This window comes from Lutzomyia longipalpis, chromosome 1 (assembly GCF_024334085.1).
Source record: "Lutzomyia longipalpis isolate SR_M1_2022 chromosome 1, ASM2433408v1".
Classification (NCBI taxonomy): domain Eukaryota; kingdom Metazoa; phylum Arthropoda; class Insecta; order Diptera; family Psychodidae; genus Lutzomyia; species Lutzomyia longipalpis.
Window position 1 is genome coordinate 27517452 of NC_074707.1, and position 13624 is coordinate 27531075.

The window sequence follows — 13624 nt, forward strand, 5'->3', positions numbered from 1 at the left end:
TAAATGTTGCTTTCGTTGTAAGAAATTAGGTATATGTAGATAATCGCTCAAGACATCATTCCTTTTCAAAATTAATTTTACTGTTAAAAAATGTTAAAAGAATTAAAGTTTATTTATTGAATTAAAGAAAGGTAGAGAAATTAACAAAAAAAGGTATAAAAATGCGAGTTTATCACAGAGTGAATACTACGCTAATGTCGTATGGATGTCACGAAATATTAGGTGTGTTAGGGTTCAGCCGACGTTGGCAAGTTTATTGACCATAATAATAACACTGCTAACACATATTTTTTTATATAAATATATACAACACGCAACATACATTACATAGGATATTTTTATCGAGATAACATCTTGGCGAATTTATTTTTACTTTAACACAATATTTTGCTTTTATCAGTCGATATGTTAAAAAATAGTACCAAAAAACCGAACTATCAATCTTTCTCTCAATATGCTATCTATATAAAATGTATGAATTATATTTAGTTCTCAGGACTTTGTGATATCTCAATAAGATAGTTATCGAATTTGCTATCACATAAAATTTTCATACAAAATTAACATTATGTAGGTAGATAAATTGCTTAAATATTGGAATACCTTTCAAACGAGAGTGCAATTTATTAATTTTTTTTACCACAATTTGCAATCATTTCTCTGTGCGCTTTCACAAATTCAACACACATTCATCAAAAAGTAAAATTCACAACTTTTATTTGCATTTTCATGGTTAATTTCCACAACAAAATACTGAAAGACACCTTGATCTTTACCTAATTGCATATGACTAATCTTCCATCGTTTTTATTTAATTTCTAATTTCAAACTTTCTGATAGTTTCTGTAGATAATAAACAAATTATGTATTGCAAATTCTTGAATAATATCGATATTAAAAGATGTTTGGAATGTTGTCTATTGTGAGATGTACCTACCCATTATGCACCTACTATTGAGTTGAAAAGCAGAAAGTTAGGTATAAAAAATATGATATGATTAATATCGTGAGGAAATCATATAAAATGACACAAAATTACATGATTAGTTACCCCTTTAAGGGCCACAAAAAAAATCTTAAGCATCAAGTAAGTAGAGCTGTTTTTGGATAACCCCATAACTCTCAAAGAGAATAATCAATAAAAATTAATTTTATATACAAAATTTGACATTATTCCGTTTAATCTCGATTTTAGAGCTTGATAAATAATCTTTATCTCTGACTGCATTCCAAACATTTCTATCAATACACCAATTGGAGAACATTCAAAGGGGAACGTGATATATGGATCCCATAGCAGTTAGATAACCATTTGGATTATTGCGACAATTTGATAAGTTTATTAATGGTTTAGAAGGTTTAGTTATAGGTGTGATGACAGTTAAGAGAATAAAGTAATGAAAAAGAAAATTATTACAATTTATATTAGGGGTGTCTCAGTATTTTGTGTTCGAAGATCATTAGAATAGGTTTTCTTTCGATAGGATACGATATGATTAATACTTAAATTCACATTTATTACATTCAGTAAATTATTTCTATTTCATAACTAAAATTTCAGTCACTTTTTTTATCTTGTTTCCTTAAATCGTTAAAAAAAACTGTTTTGTCTTTCTTCGACATTTCATATACATATATTTCTTCACACTATACCACCGATCCTTTTACCTATAAAAGAGAAGTTCAATCTGCCTCTACGGCTTATACGGACTTCTCACAGATATTTATAGAACGCAAAATATCGTATTATTAATTTCTTGTTTTTTTTTTTGGTTATAGCTTCATTTCGTTTTCACTCTTTTTTTTTGGAAAAATAACACTCTAAAAGTAGAATTTAATATGAGAAAACACAATTTTATACTTTCATTATTAATTTGTTGCCCAAAACACTTGTTTGTAGTGAGATAAATGAAATTATTATTATTAATTCGTTTATTCTCCACTTTTTGGCAAAAAAATACAAAAACGCCATATTCTGTTAATAAAATTTTAAATTGAAATTTAAAAAAAAATATAGTTATCATGCACAATCGTAAAAAAAAAGTTTCATATAAAAAATCTATTAAATAAATAAAAAAATATCAATAGCAATGATACTTTTTGCAGCCAATGAAAAAGTCAATTAGATTCTTCTTATTTTAAATGAGCTGTTTTATTTTATATAACTTTGGCCTTTTGTTAATTCTTTTATTTGAAAAAAATCTGTCCGTTTTTTTTGCTTTTTTTAAAATAAGTTTTAGAAGTGGAATGTTAAAATATTATGTAAAAAAAAAGCATTAAAAGTGGAGGGGAGGCTACAGCCCAATCCGAACCTTTCGGGGTTAATTTTTTTCAATAAATAAAAAGTGTAAAAAAATTAAAATTAGGACAATAAATTGAAACTAAAATGGCCTCAAATTGAAGTCTATCGTCTTTCCTTTAAATTTTATTCCATTTTCCCACACTTTTCTAATTGTGAGTGATTACAATTTAGCCATTCTCTTCCCTATGCAAAATGGTGTAAAGAAATTGGTTTTATTTTAAAATAGAAAACATCCCAGCACTTTTCAAGAAATTAAACCTAATTTTCCTATTTTTCCCAAGCTTCCAATGATGCCTTTTTACAAAAGGTTCATTTTTCAGTACTTTCTCCATTAATTGTCCATATTATGTCTTTTCAATCATTTATTAATTGAATTTAAAAAAAAAAAACAATAGGAAAGGTTGGTAATAAAGGCATTTTATACTTTTCAACGACATTCAAATTTATGCAAACTCTCTGTAATGTTATTGGAATAATTAATCAGATGTTAATTAAGCAATTGCCACTGTTACAAAATGGAATCAGTGAAACTATTATTGGGCAAGTTTTACTTTTTATTTCTTTTTCCGAATTAGAATTTAATCAAATAGGGATTTTATTTTGCAACTACCAAAAGGCACACGATGAACTATGTTTTAGTTTTTCATCCATTTTATCGATGTAAAGAAAGAAAAATGCAAATATTGGTCTATTTAGTTTTACCAAAAATATTAAAATATAATTAATACAATAAATACATGACTTTGACTTTGAATGAGGGCTATAAAATAAAAAAAAATCAAACATTCCACTTCATTCGTATTTAATTCTGAAAGTAATGTGATTTCTCAATATATTTTTCTTCTTCCTTTTCAAATTATAGGGTAAACTAGGATGGAGTTAGTCACACAAAGGTCCCATAAACAGTCGGAAAACATAATTAATGTTGTTATAGAAAAAAAAATTCCTTTAAAACTGCACTATAAAAAATCTTGTCTTGTAACGGAAGCTACAAAAGTTTATTTTTCTTATCCAAGTTGACTAACTCCCCCGCATTTCCATATGGAATCTTTATTCAAGAAAAAAATAATATAGATTACTTATAATATATTTTATAATGTTATTTTAAAAATCACAGTATTGAAAAAATGCTGCCACATTTCGTCATTTTCACTTAAATGGGAAATTTCATTAAGTTAACCAATTTTCCCAAAAAAAAATTCCCTGATTTAGATTAATTTCTCTTTTTTTTACTCATTCTATTAGTTGCAGCATATAAATCAATGTTTCATTAACATTAATGATTTATTTGTATTTTTTTATTACTGGTTCGTCTTTGTTTTTTTCTTCTATTAGAATAAGAAATATTTTATTTAATATTTATTCACAAGTAATCGTTAAAAACTCATAAAATTTCTTTGTATGATTTCTCTCTCAAACATCAATCATTATGTGTGTAATATCAAAGAAATAATAACACAAAAATATATTAAAAAAAAAACATAAAATAGACAACAAAAATTATTCAAAAAAAGAAGTCTGATTTCACTATAATTCGCTACTATTGTCTAAAAAAATAAGCAATCATCTTATCGATTAAAAATTTCATAGAAAATCTTGGTTTCTTTCTTTTAATCTAATATACTCATACTTTCTTTGAAGACTTTTTTGTTTCTATATGTACGTGGTGGTTGAAATTATGCAATAACAAGCGGTTCATCGTCGGCAAATCGTGGCGTCTCATGATGTTCCTCATCTTCTAGCACATCAGCACCAATTCTCGTTGCGCCAGTCTTTGAGTCATAATGCGAATTGGCGAAACGCGAAAAGGAATTCTGCTGCCGTCTTTGCTTTTGTACAAAGAACACCGCAACACCCACAATAACGATCAACAGCATTGTCACAATAACAACCCACACAACTGTGTAAGATGTCAATTCATCACGAGCCAAGCTAACATAAACTGTCGATTCAATATGCTCTGATTCAGCAAACTGAGAGTAGAAACCCTGCAAAGTAAGAAAATTTCTTCATTTACAACTCATTTCTTAAAAATAAAATTATCTAAAAGTTAACTTACTCTTGCAGATTTGAGCCTCACACCAAATGTATACGATCTATCTGGTTTTGGGGGTGAATCCTCCTCAATTGTTTGGATTTCATTGAGTGCCGTTAGACTCACTGATACTGGTGGATGATTCACTTCAACCACCAGCAGTGGTTTAACATTTTCCATTTTATTATCTTTAATTGGATTATTATCCCACGTACCCAGAACAATAACAACTTGATATTGGAACCTGTTGCAAAGTTATTTTAGAAAACAATTACAACTATTAGCAGAATTCTCGCACATTAAATCAAGAGAAAAAAAAACTTACTTTTCTCGTGTGTAGTTCATAATTTCCTTCCAGTAGACCGTAACTGTATTATTTTTTTCATACCACACTCTTATTTGCCGCGGAACCGGCAATGGTGGAGCATAGACTCTCTGCGTTACTGGAATTGAATCTTTGGTATTTGTTGCAACGCTCACATCATACACTGCACCATCAGGAATACCCGTAAAGTTGTGGCACATTGTCTTATTGTGAGCTAATTTTGGTACAACCACCGATGTCTTATTCAATGTCAGTTCCTTTACAGTGATCTGTTTCGAAGAGAAAAGTTTTTCATTTTTCATTGATTGAAAATATAAAATTAATAAAAAGTAAACTCACCATATAGCCGTAAAGCATATCGTTAATAGGACAACTGTGATCCCATCTAATCATCATCTCATGTGTATTCTCATCAATAATAACGTTGAGATTTTTCGGTGGCCACGTTTCGCTGTAGGGAGAATTAAACCGCAGAGGATTGCTGTGCAACGGTCCAGGCCCAATGGGTGCTAAAACTGCAACGCTGAATACATATGACTCACAAGGAAAAATATTTTTCACCTCTGCTGTCAAATTTGTCGTTACAATTCTCGCTTCTACGGAAAAAAAATAGATTATTTAAAGAACAATAGAAAAGAAAAATCTTCCAAAGAGAATATCTTACTCTCTAAAAGCTCCAAAGCAGTGGTCCCATAGTATACCCCATAAGTGATATCACCACTAAAGTTCAATTTGGGCTTTTTCCACGTTAGAATAACAGAAAATTCAGAATTATTTCCCGTAATTTCGAAATTTGGTACAACTGGAACTTCATCTCCGGGTATTAGGAAGTTAACAACTTGTGGTCTCCCAAAGAATTGCTTCACAAATGCTGACACCTTAACAATGTACTTTACGCCTCTATTGAGATTTGTTAGTGTTATCTTCGTATCCTTCGTTGTAATGGGCTGAATGTGCGGATATGGTTGAGGTAGAACCATTTGAACAACGTACCCATCTACACCAACAATTGGATCCCACTTAATGTGCACCGATGTATTGTGTGTCTCAACAATAACAACATTTTTCAGTGCATCAATATTTATGGTGTCATCAAATGTGAGTCTAGCAATTTGACTATTGGCACTTTCATACTTTGAATTTCTCGCTCTCACCCAAAACACGTAGGTGGTGTTGCCGAAGAAGTTTGTTTCGATTGTTATTGATGTCTCATTTGCACCCGTAGACACAGATTGCGGCTGCAGTGGAGCGTAGTTGTTGCTACTACTGATAACACTGTAGAACACCGTGTAGCCCATCAGAATTCCACTTTTCATCGTTGGAGGTACCCATGAAACCTTTGAAAATAATGCAGAAAGTGAATTTTTTTTCAATAAAACAGAACAGAATTGTAAAGAAAAAAACTTACTTGCACCCTGGATCCATTCATTTGCTCTACTGTAACATTAAGTGGTTCAGTGGGAACACCCTCAGCGGTCGTTGTTGAGATATAAAGGTATGGCGGAGAGACTTTATGGGTTCCCTTGACACGGACATACACTGTTAGATTGTACGTTGTATAGGGTTTCAAATTGGTCATTCTATGTTCCGTATTTGATAGCCATTCTGTGTGATTCCTCCACACATCACTACCAACAAGCGAAATTGACGGCAAGAATTCAAAAATAATATTTTGCGGTACAGGAATCCACCAAAACATGAGCAAATTCGTTGCATTGAGTGTCCGCTCATCCACACCAATGTGAATTACTTGATACACCCTTGAGGATGAATTGCAACTCTTCTCATCCGATCCATCGTAGCAATCTTGCTTGCCATCGCAAACCTTCCCAAGGGGCATACAGTGATTGTCACACACAAAGTAGCCAGCTTTGCAGACGACTGGAGTATCCGGACGATTGGGATGTTTCTCACAATCCTCCTCGTCACTCCCATCGATGCAGTTGACAAATTTGTCGCATCTCTTCTCCATCGGTAAGCACAGACCGTCACTGTAGCAACGGAATGAATTTGCCCCACATGGCTTCTTATTACTCGAACAATGCTCCTCATCTTCACCCTTGTCACAGTCGGACATCCCATCGCACACGTACCGCTTGAGAATACACAATCCGGAATCACAACGGAATTGATTTGGCTTACATTTCTCCACCATTGGTGGTGCAACGGGTTTCGATGTGGATGTTGTGATATTCGTCGGACTACATCCTAATTCATCTGATGAATCCCCACAATCATTCACTCCGTCACATTTCCACCAATATGGGATGCATTTGTCATTGAGACACTTGAACATCCAGTCGTGGCATACATCGGATGGGAGAACATTAATTCCCGGTTTTCGTGGCGTTATTGCCGTAATGTTGGGACAATTTTGTTCATCAGCCCCATTTGTGCAATCCTGATCACCATCGCATGTCCAGGTTTTGTAAATACAGTGCCCATCGCCACAGTTGAACATCCATGAATCGCAAGAATTGTTCGTGCAATTATTCTCATCACTAGAATCCGGACAATCGTGATCATTGTCACATCTCCATTGCATTGGAATGCATGTTCCCGTTGAATTGCACCTAAACTCATCGGGTTTGCACTGAATATTGCTTGTGTTGTTCTTAGTTGTACAATTAGCTTCATCTGACTTGTCTCGGCAGTCATCCTCACCATCGCATACCCATTTTTCAATGATACACCGTCCATTCCTGCACCTGAACTCTTTGGCATCGCATTCGTGGAAGCTGCAGTTGAGCTCGTCGCTTCCATCGTTGCAATCCTTCTCGTGGTCGCACGCGAAATATTGTGGAATGCACACATTATCAGATTTGCACGTGAACATGTGTGGTGGACATGGTAGTGTCTTGAGTAGACAACCCATTTCATCGGAATTGTCACCACAATCATTCTCATCATCGCACCGATAGAGCATTGGGACACAGAGATGATTGTTGCACGTAAAGTACCCAGGAGCACATGTATTTGCCAATTGAGGGCAAGTTTTGTTAGCAAATGGTTTGAGACTTCCTGGACAGAGGCATTCCCCTGTGGAGGATTTTTCCATTCCATCCGGGCAGAGGCAGGTGAATCCATTCTTGGGAGCACCAACACAAATGTGGCTACAGTGATTTTTACTGCATGCATTTGTTCCTTCTTGAATGGTGTGCGCATACACTTTGAGATCCATCAGCGTTGTCATCTCTTCGGCAATGGAGTGTATGATTATTCCTTTATCCTTATCAGCTGAGAAGACTGAATCCATCTTCCAATCATCCCAATACATGAGATCCTTGTAAACGGCAACGGCGAATGGATGTGCAACACGTGGATCTTGTTCGAGAATCTTCTGGAAGCCTCGACCATGAAGATCACAGCTGGCTATGTAGTCCTTACTGGCATCAACCCAGTACACCCTCTCAGCAATGTAGTCAATTGTCACGCCATTCGGCCATACAACTTGGGGTTTTGTGAAGAGTACCCGTATATCGGTACCATCGAGATTTGCACGCGAGAGTGAGGGTTTTGCCGAACTCCAATCAGTCCAAAATATATAGCCTTCAAGGGGATGAACTACAATTCCACGTGGCTTGGACAAGTGAGCTGATCCAATTATTGTTTTGCGCATTCTCGCATAATTATCGTGCGATGTCTTTACAGCCTCAATCTTTGTCCTTGTCCCATCTACGAAGAAGAGTAGTTGCGATACCCAATCGTATGACATCCCCTCCACAGATGCCAAATCTGTTTCAACAAGGACCTCCCTTGGTTGATTCCCATTGAGGCATTGCCGCCCAATGGTATCGGTAAGAATATCCGCCCAGAAGACACAATTGTGCTTCATGTCAAAATCAATGGCAATTACATTTCTCAAATCAGTCACAGGGAGTTGCTCTTTCTTACCAGTTGACAAATCAATTCGTGAAATATGATCACGTTGTGCCACAATGAGAAAACTCCTTCCTTCTGACACGGGACAAGCTATACTTTGTGGCAAATATTGCGATGCATAACCGTCAATACAGACGTCTCCGTCAATTTTTCTGTAACCCTTTGTACGATTGTAAAATTGTCCAACTTCACAATCTTCAGGGATTTTGTATGGGTCGTATGTTGTGAGAGTTTTATTCCGGATACATGGGGAATTGTAGTTTGCACGTGAAAAGCCAAAATCACACTCAAAGTCCCACCTATTGCAGGGACAGACTATTGTTTTCGTTGGTCTTTGGTATTCAATGCCATTGTGGCAATTTGCATGTGGAATTCGTCTCTGATATGTCTCCTGAAGGCCAAGGATGCATGGCATTAGGGTATCACCAGTAAGGGAACCAGGTGCCCAAAATTTGTAATCATCCTGTGTGCAATTGCTGCTAAAAGCATTCTTCAGGTCCACCTTAATGATTAACCATCGATGCTCATCGGGTTCCGAGCCAAAGAGTGTAAAGACAGTTGTATTTGTATTTGGTTCCGTCATTAATCCATAAACTTTCAGCTCAGTCGAATGAAAGGGTGTTGAGAGCCACTTTTCACCCTCATCCGTTGAGTACATAATCTCCAAGGTTTCCCCTTTTGATTTGAAGTACTTCACAGCAACAAGAATCCCACCATGATCGCCAAAATTGAAAAAGTGATAATTCTTCAGGATTTGCTTCCATGTAACACCGGCATCACGCGAAATAAACACCCCCGGATGCCCCTTGAGGCTCTTCCCAATTGTTCCCGATGCCATAATGACACCTGGTGCTGATTTTGAACTCATTATTGTTGGTGATCTCGTGACTGGGTAGAGTTGACTGAATTTCTGTGACAAATGCAGACTGCAATCTTTCGTGCAATTGATAAATTGCCCCTCATCGTCCACTGTGGGTGCCGTAATTGGTCGCCATGATGCACCGTGGTCAAATGTGATGACAGAAATAAGATGTTCTGGTCCCACAATACCAACAATCTTCAATCCCCACGACGGTTGACGCGATACGCGACTAGCAATGTAAATTCCTCGTAAACCCTCAACTTTGTACAAATCCGTAAATGCCTCATCGGACGTCTGCATCAGCCAACTCGACTTCCACGTGATCCCAGGGATAAATGTAAAAATATTCTCTAAACTCGGCACAAAGAAGACATGCGTCACTTTATCATCAACCTCCGAGACGTAGAGATGACAAATAATTTCACTGTGTGCAACCGAAACAAAGATTCTCTTCCCATCGACGTCTGCAATGTGAAGACCTCGAACTGGGAGATTTGTTTGAAATTCCGCTCGTACAAAACGTCCTCGTTTGTAGGAAATCAACAGCTGCGTATCATTCATGACTTTTCGTGTGGCAAACATAAAGTCCTTTTTCACATGGAAATCCTGAACATTTTCAATGAGTAAATTGAATTCAATCTTGCTTCGGTCCTTCAGGAGGTCTGATGCATTCATGAAAATCACCGATGATGAATTGTTTGCCTCCTTCCGTTCCACATACAAATGAATCGGTACCCCTTCTCCTGATGACCACACAAAAGACTTCACAAAACTCTGCAGAAGTGTGAAACTCTGTCCAAAATCATTTGTATAGTAGAGCTTCCGCTCTGGATCCTCCTTATCCAAGGTCACAAAGGTTTTTCTGTCAAGCTCATAGAATGAAATGTCCGATGGGGCAAAATCTAGTGTACTCCTCTGTACGGTCTTTCCATGATCCAAACTCGTGAAGATGGTCTTGTGTCGAGGATCAGTGAAAACGATCTGCAAAGAAAATCATAATATTTTCTTTTAAAATATTTTAGAGAATAAAATATGCATGCCTTGCTATTCAAAATTTAAGAGAGAGAGAGAGAGAAAAAATGTAAAAATTGCAAGCTGAACGTATGTTATAAATTACGCATTCCACACCTAGGAGGTCATTGATCTGTGTCGGCGTTTTCTTTCACAGTTTTACACTTTTGATTAAAATGAATCTCATTAAAAAACGCCGTGAAGAGTATCCGACAAAGTGTAACAAAATATACAGACTAAGAGATAGACAAGAAACTAGTTCATAACACAATTAAATTATACGTACACCTTAACAGCTTTAACTATGCTACAGTATAAACAATATACAAAAAATCTTTAACCAGATAAAATTTGATAATTACCGTATTAAATTTGGGATGTGTGATAAATTGATCAAGAGTTGAGTTTTCAGCAGTTCCATTTACAACCACTTTGAACATATCGGTTTTATCCTCAAACGTATCTCCGTAGTCGTAGGAAATAAAGACTGCCGACGGTGAGGGTGCTTCTGCGGCCTTTGCATCCTCCATTGGGCCCAAAGGTGGTTCACGTGCCAGACAAATCATTACGTCGGTTCCTTCGCCCAGCCAATGGACCATTAGCTGTGCATGACTGTCATTGAGAGCGTTTACCTGAAGAGTTTTTAAAAAATAAAAACATTTTAGAAAAATATACAAAAGCAAAAAACAATAAAAATCATTGTCAGCTTATCGCAAAAAAAACGTGAATTTTTAAATATTTTTTTGTTTGTTTTAACATGACTTAGGCTAAGTATTTAGTGTTTTATGTAGGCTGATCACGAATTCAAATCACCCTAATTTTCCATGTTGAACATTCATTTATTTCTTTTTTTTTTTTTGAGCGAACAATAAATTTTCAGTTTCCGTTTTAAATCAATTTCAACGACGATCATCATTAAAATTGTCTTTTTTTTTTTAATTGGGCCATCAGGTGAGAAAGAATGTGAATGAAAAACAATGACACAAGTGTGCTTATCGCGCACGTAATGCGATCTATAGAGGTGATCGGGGCTAGACTAATAAAGTCGGACAAGAGTTCAAAGAAAAATTTTCCGAACGATAAAAAGAGAAAAGTTTAGTTTTCTTCTAACTTTTGACCTTTTAGACTTTCTATTTATCTAAGAAATAACATTTAGTCATAAAGAAATGAATAATTTGTGAAATGAGTCTTACTTTTCGACGATTAGAACGCATAATCTTTGGACATTTTTATGTGATTTCTCACTGTGGTGGTTTTTTTTAAATGTCTGGGAGTTGAATTATGGAAAATTATGAGTTTTCTTAAATATTCATTTGATTAAATCCTGTTTTATTTTTTAATAACCTTTGCAATCAATTCCAAAAGTTAGATAGGATCGATTCTAATGCATTCGCTAGATGTTAAAATAATTTTAGCCCTGGTCTGCCCTAGGTACTTGAATAGATAAAATCAGGGGTTTTATATACATTCCAATGTACATAATGTACTCAATTCACGAAATATTGAATGATTAATTTATTTATCCCGCATTTTGAAGGGCACATTGGAAGATTAAGGGGGTCTATTGATAGTCCTGCAGTATCCAATCAAGCTCTGTGTTTTTTCGCATTGTAGCTGTAAATAACATACCCACACAATGTTTTTCCCGCTTTGCCTTGTGATGAGTTTTAGTGGAAAAAAAAATAACGAAAGAGACTTTCTTTGTTGCTTCAGTAAATTTAGTTGGTAATACTTTTGTTCTATATTTATTTCCAATTGCTTTTCTATTTTTTTCTTTGACTTTTGAGGTGGATATATTCTATCATTTATTACCTACGTTGTGTATTTGACAAAGATTGCAGTGACAAAAATTGATAAAGTAAACAAACAAGGCGTATATCATATAATACTTAATTTTTTGGAGTGAAATGTTCAAGTAAAAAAGAAATATGTTGAAATTAATGGAGGGTTGAATTACAACACACAAGACAAATAATTTGGAGTATTAGTCATTGTAATAAATCATTCATTGTATTACCTAACCGGTCTTACCCTTTCAACCCCTAAAAAATTATGAATCATGCATTTTTTCTTTTCTTTGATAATTTCTCGAATATCTTTTGAGGGTCGTCTTTCTCGTGTGAAGAATAAAGGGACTGACTGGTTGAAATGGCTAAAGATAGATTTTATCATTTTTGCCGGACAAAGAAATGAGAAAGAGGAGAAAAGCTCATGGAAATTATGTGGTATATAGCATGTCTAGCATGTAGAGAGTTATCTAAATTTTCTTATCAAAGAATGATTTCTGCTTGTTTGCTAAACCCTTATCAAAATTTTCTGGCGACTAAATCATAAATTGCGATTGGGCAAACAAAGGAAGATTCCAAGTGCGGACTGTGTGGGCCTCCTATATACATGTAGGTAGGTATTATTTGAATTGAATAGATGAAGAATTATATTCAATAAAATATTTCCTGATTCAATTAGTGCTCCGGGTTTTGTACTCTCGGAGAACGTTTTGATGGTTTTGATTTCCTCTCTCGGTCGGTCGGTGGTGCTCACAAAAAGCATCGCAGACCGAATACGAGGGGGTGGAGAGATGTAAAGAAAATGCGTAAAAAATGAGACAAAGCCCAAGGAAAGAGTCAGAATGGGAACTTTTTTCTACAACACTCCCTAACCAACGCAACATACCCTGCGTGTGATGTTGGCCCGCAGCACATCATCCCCCAGATTTGGTATCGCAGCAGGAACACTTCTGCGGTGGCGGATTTCCTCGTGCTGTACACTCATAGTACTCCACTTTGGGGTACCGTACGACTCATCATCCATGTTCACGTGCAGATTTTCTGGCTTGAAGCCATATCGCAGCTCCATTTTCACCCCCGTGACCAGGATGAGTGCCAGAAATGTTGTGCAGCAAATCACTGACGACGCCATATTTCTATGCCACTCTAAACAATGACTCGAGGGATTTTTCCCTCCTTGTTCAATTCGTTTGTTTTCTCACAAAATGCGTTGCGAATCACCATCAAAGAGAAACAATAAATAATAATTGCGTGCACTTTTCAATCCAACTTGCAATTTCTTATCAAATTTCGTTAGCATACGCAGATTCAGATTCACACTGACTGACTAAACTGACCAAAAAAACAAAACCACAGCTGAAGAGAATCATAGAGTTTTGAGAAATTTCCGCTGCAAGTTATGGCGCTGCTGTTGGTTGCA

At 35.6% G+C, this 13624-nt stretch overlaps 3 protein-coding genes across 6 annotated transcripts in view; 2 read left to right on the forward strand and 1 right to left on the reverse strand.

Moving 5' to 3' along the window:
- LOC129797484 (protocadherin-23) overlaps positions 1–13624 on the forward strand; it is a 953251-nt gene that overhangs the window by 799701 nt on the left and 139926 nt on the right. The window lies entirely within an intron of this gene.
- LOC129797474 (probable cationic amino acid transporter) overlaps positions 1–13624 on the forward strand; it is a 261906-nt gene that overhangs the window by 108356 nt on the left and 139926 nt on the right. The gene's annotated exons all lie outside the window — the stretch shown is intronic.
- LOC129797422 (sortilin-related receptor-like) lies at positions 3374–13582 on the reverse strand. Its single transcript, XM_055839958.1, has 8 exons — positions 13091–13582; positions 10780–11049; positions 6071–10387; positions 5327–5999; positions 5002–5258; positions 4663–4931; positions 4362–4581; positions 3374–4290 (listed from the first exon to the last, which is right to left on the reverse strand). The coding sequence occupies exons 1-8, from the start codon at positions 13334–13336 to the stop codon at positions 3979–3981; spliced, it is 6564 nt and encodes a 2187-aa protein (XP_055695933.1). The 5' UTR covers positions 13337–13582; the 3' UTR covers positions 3374–3978.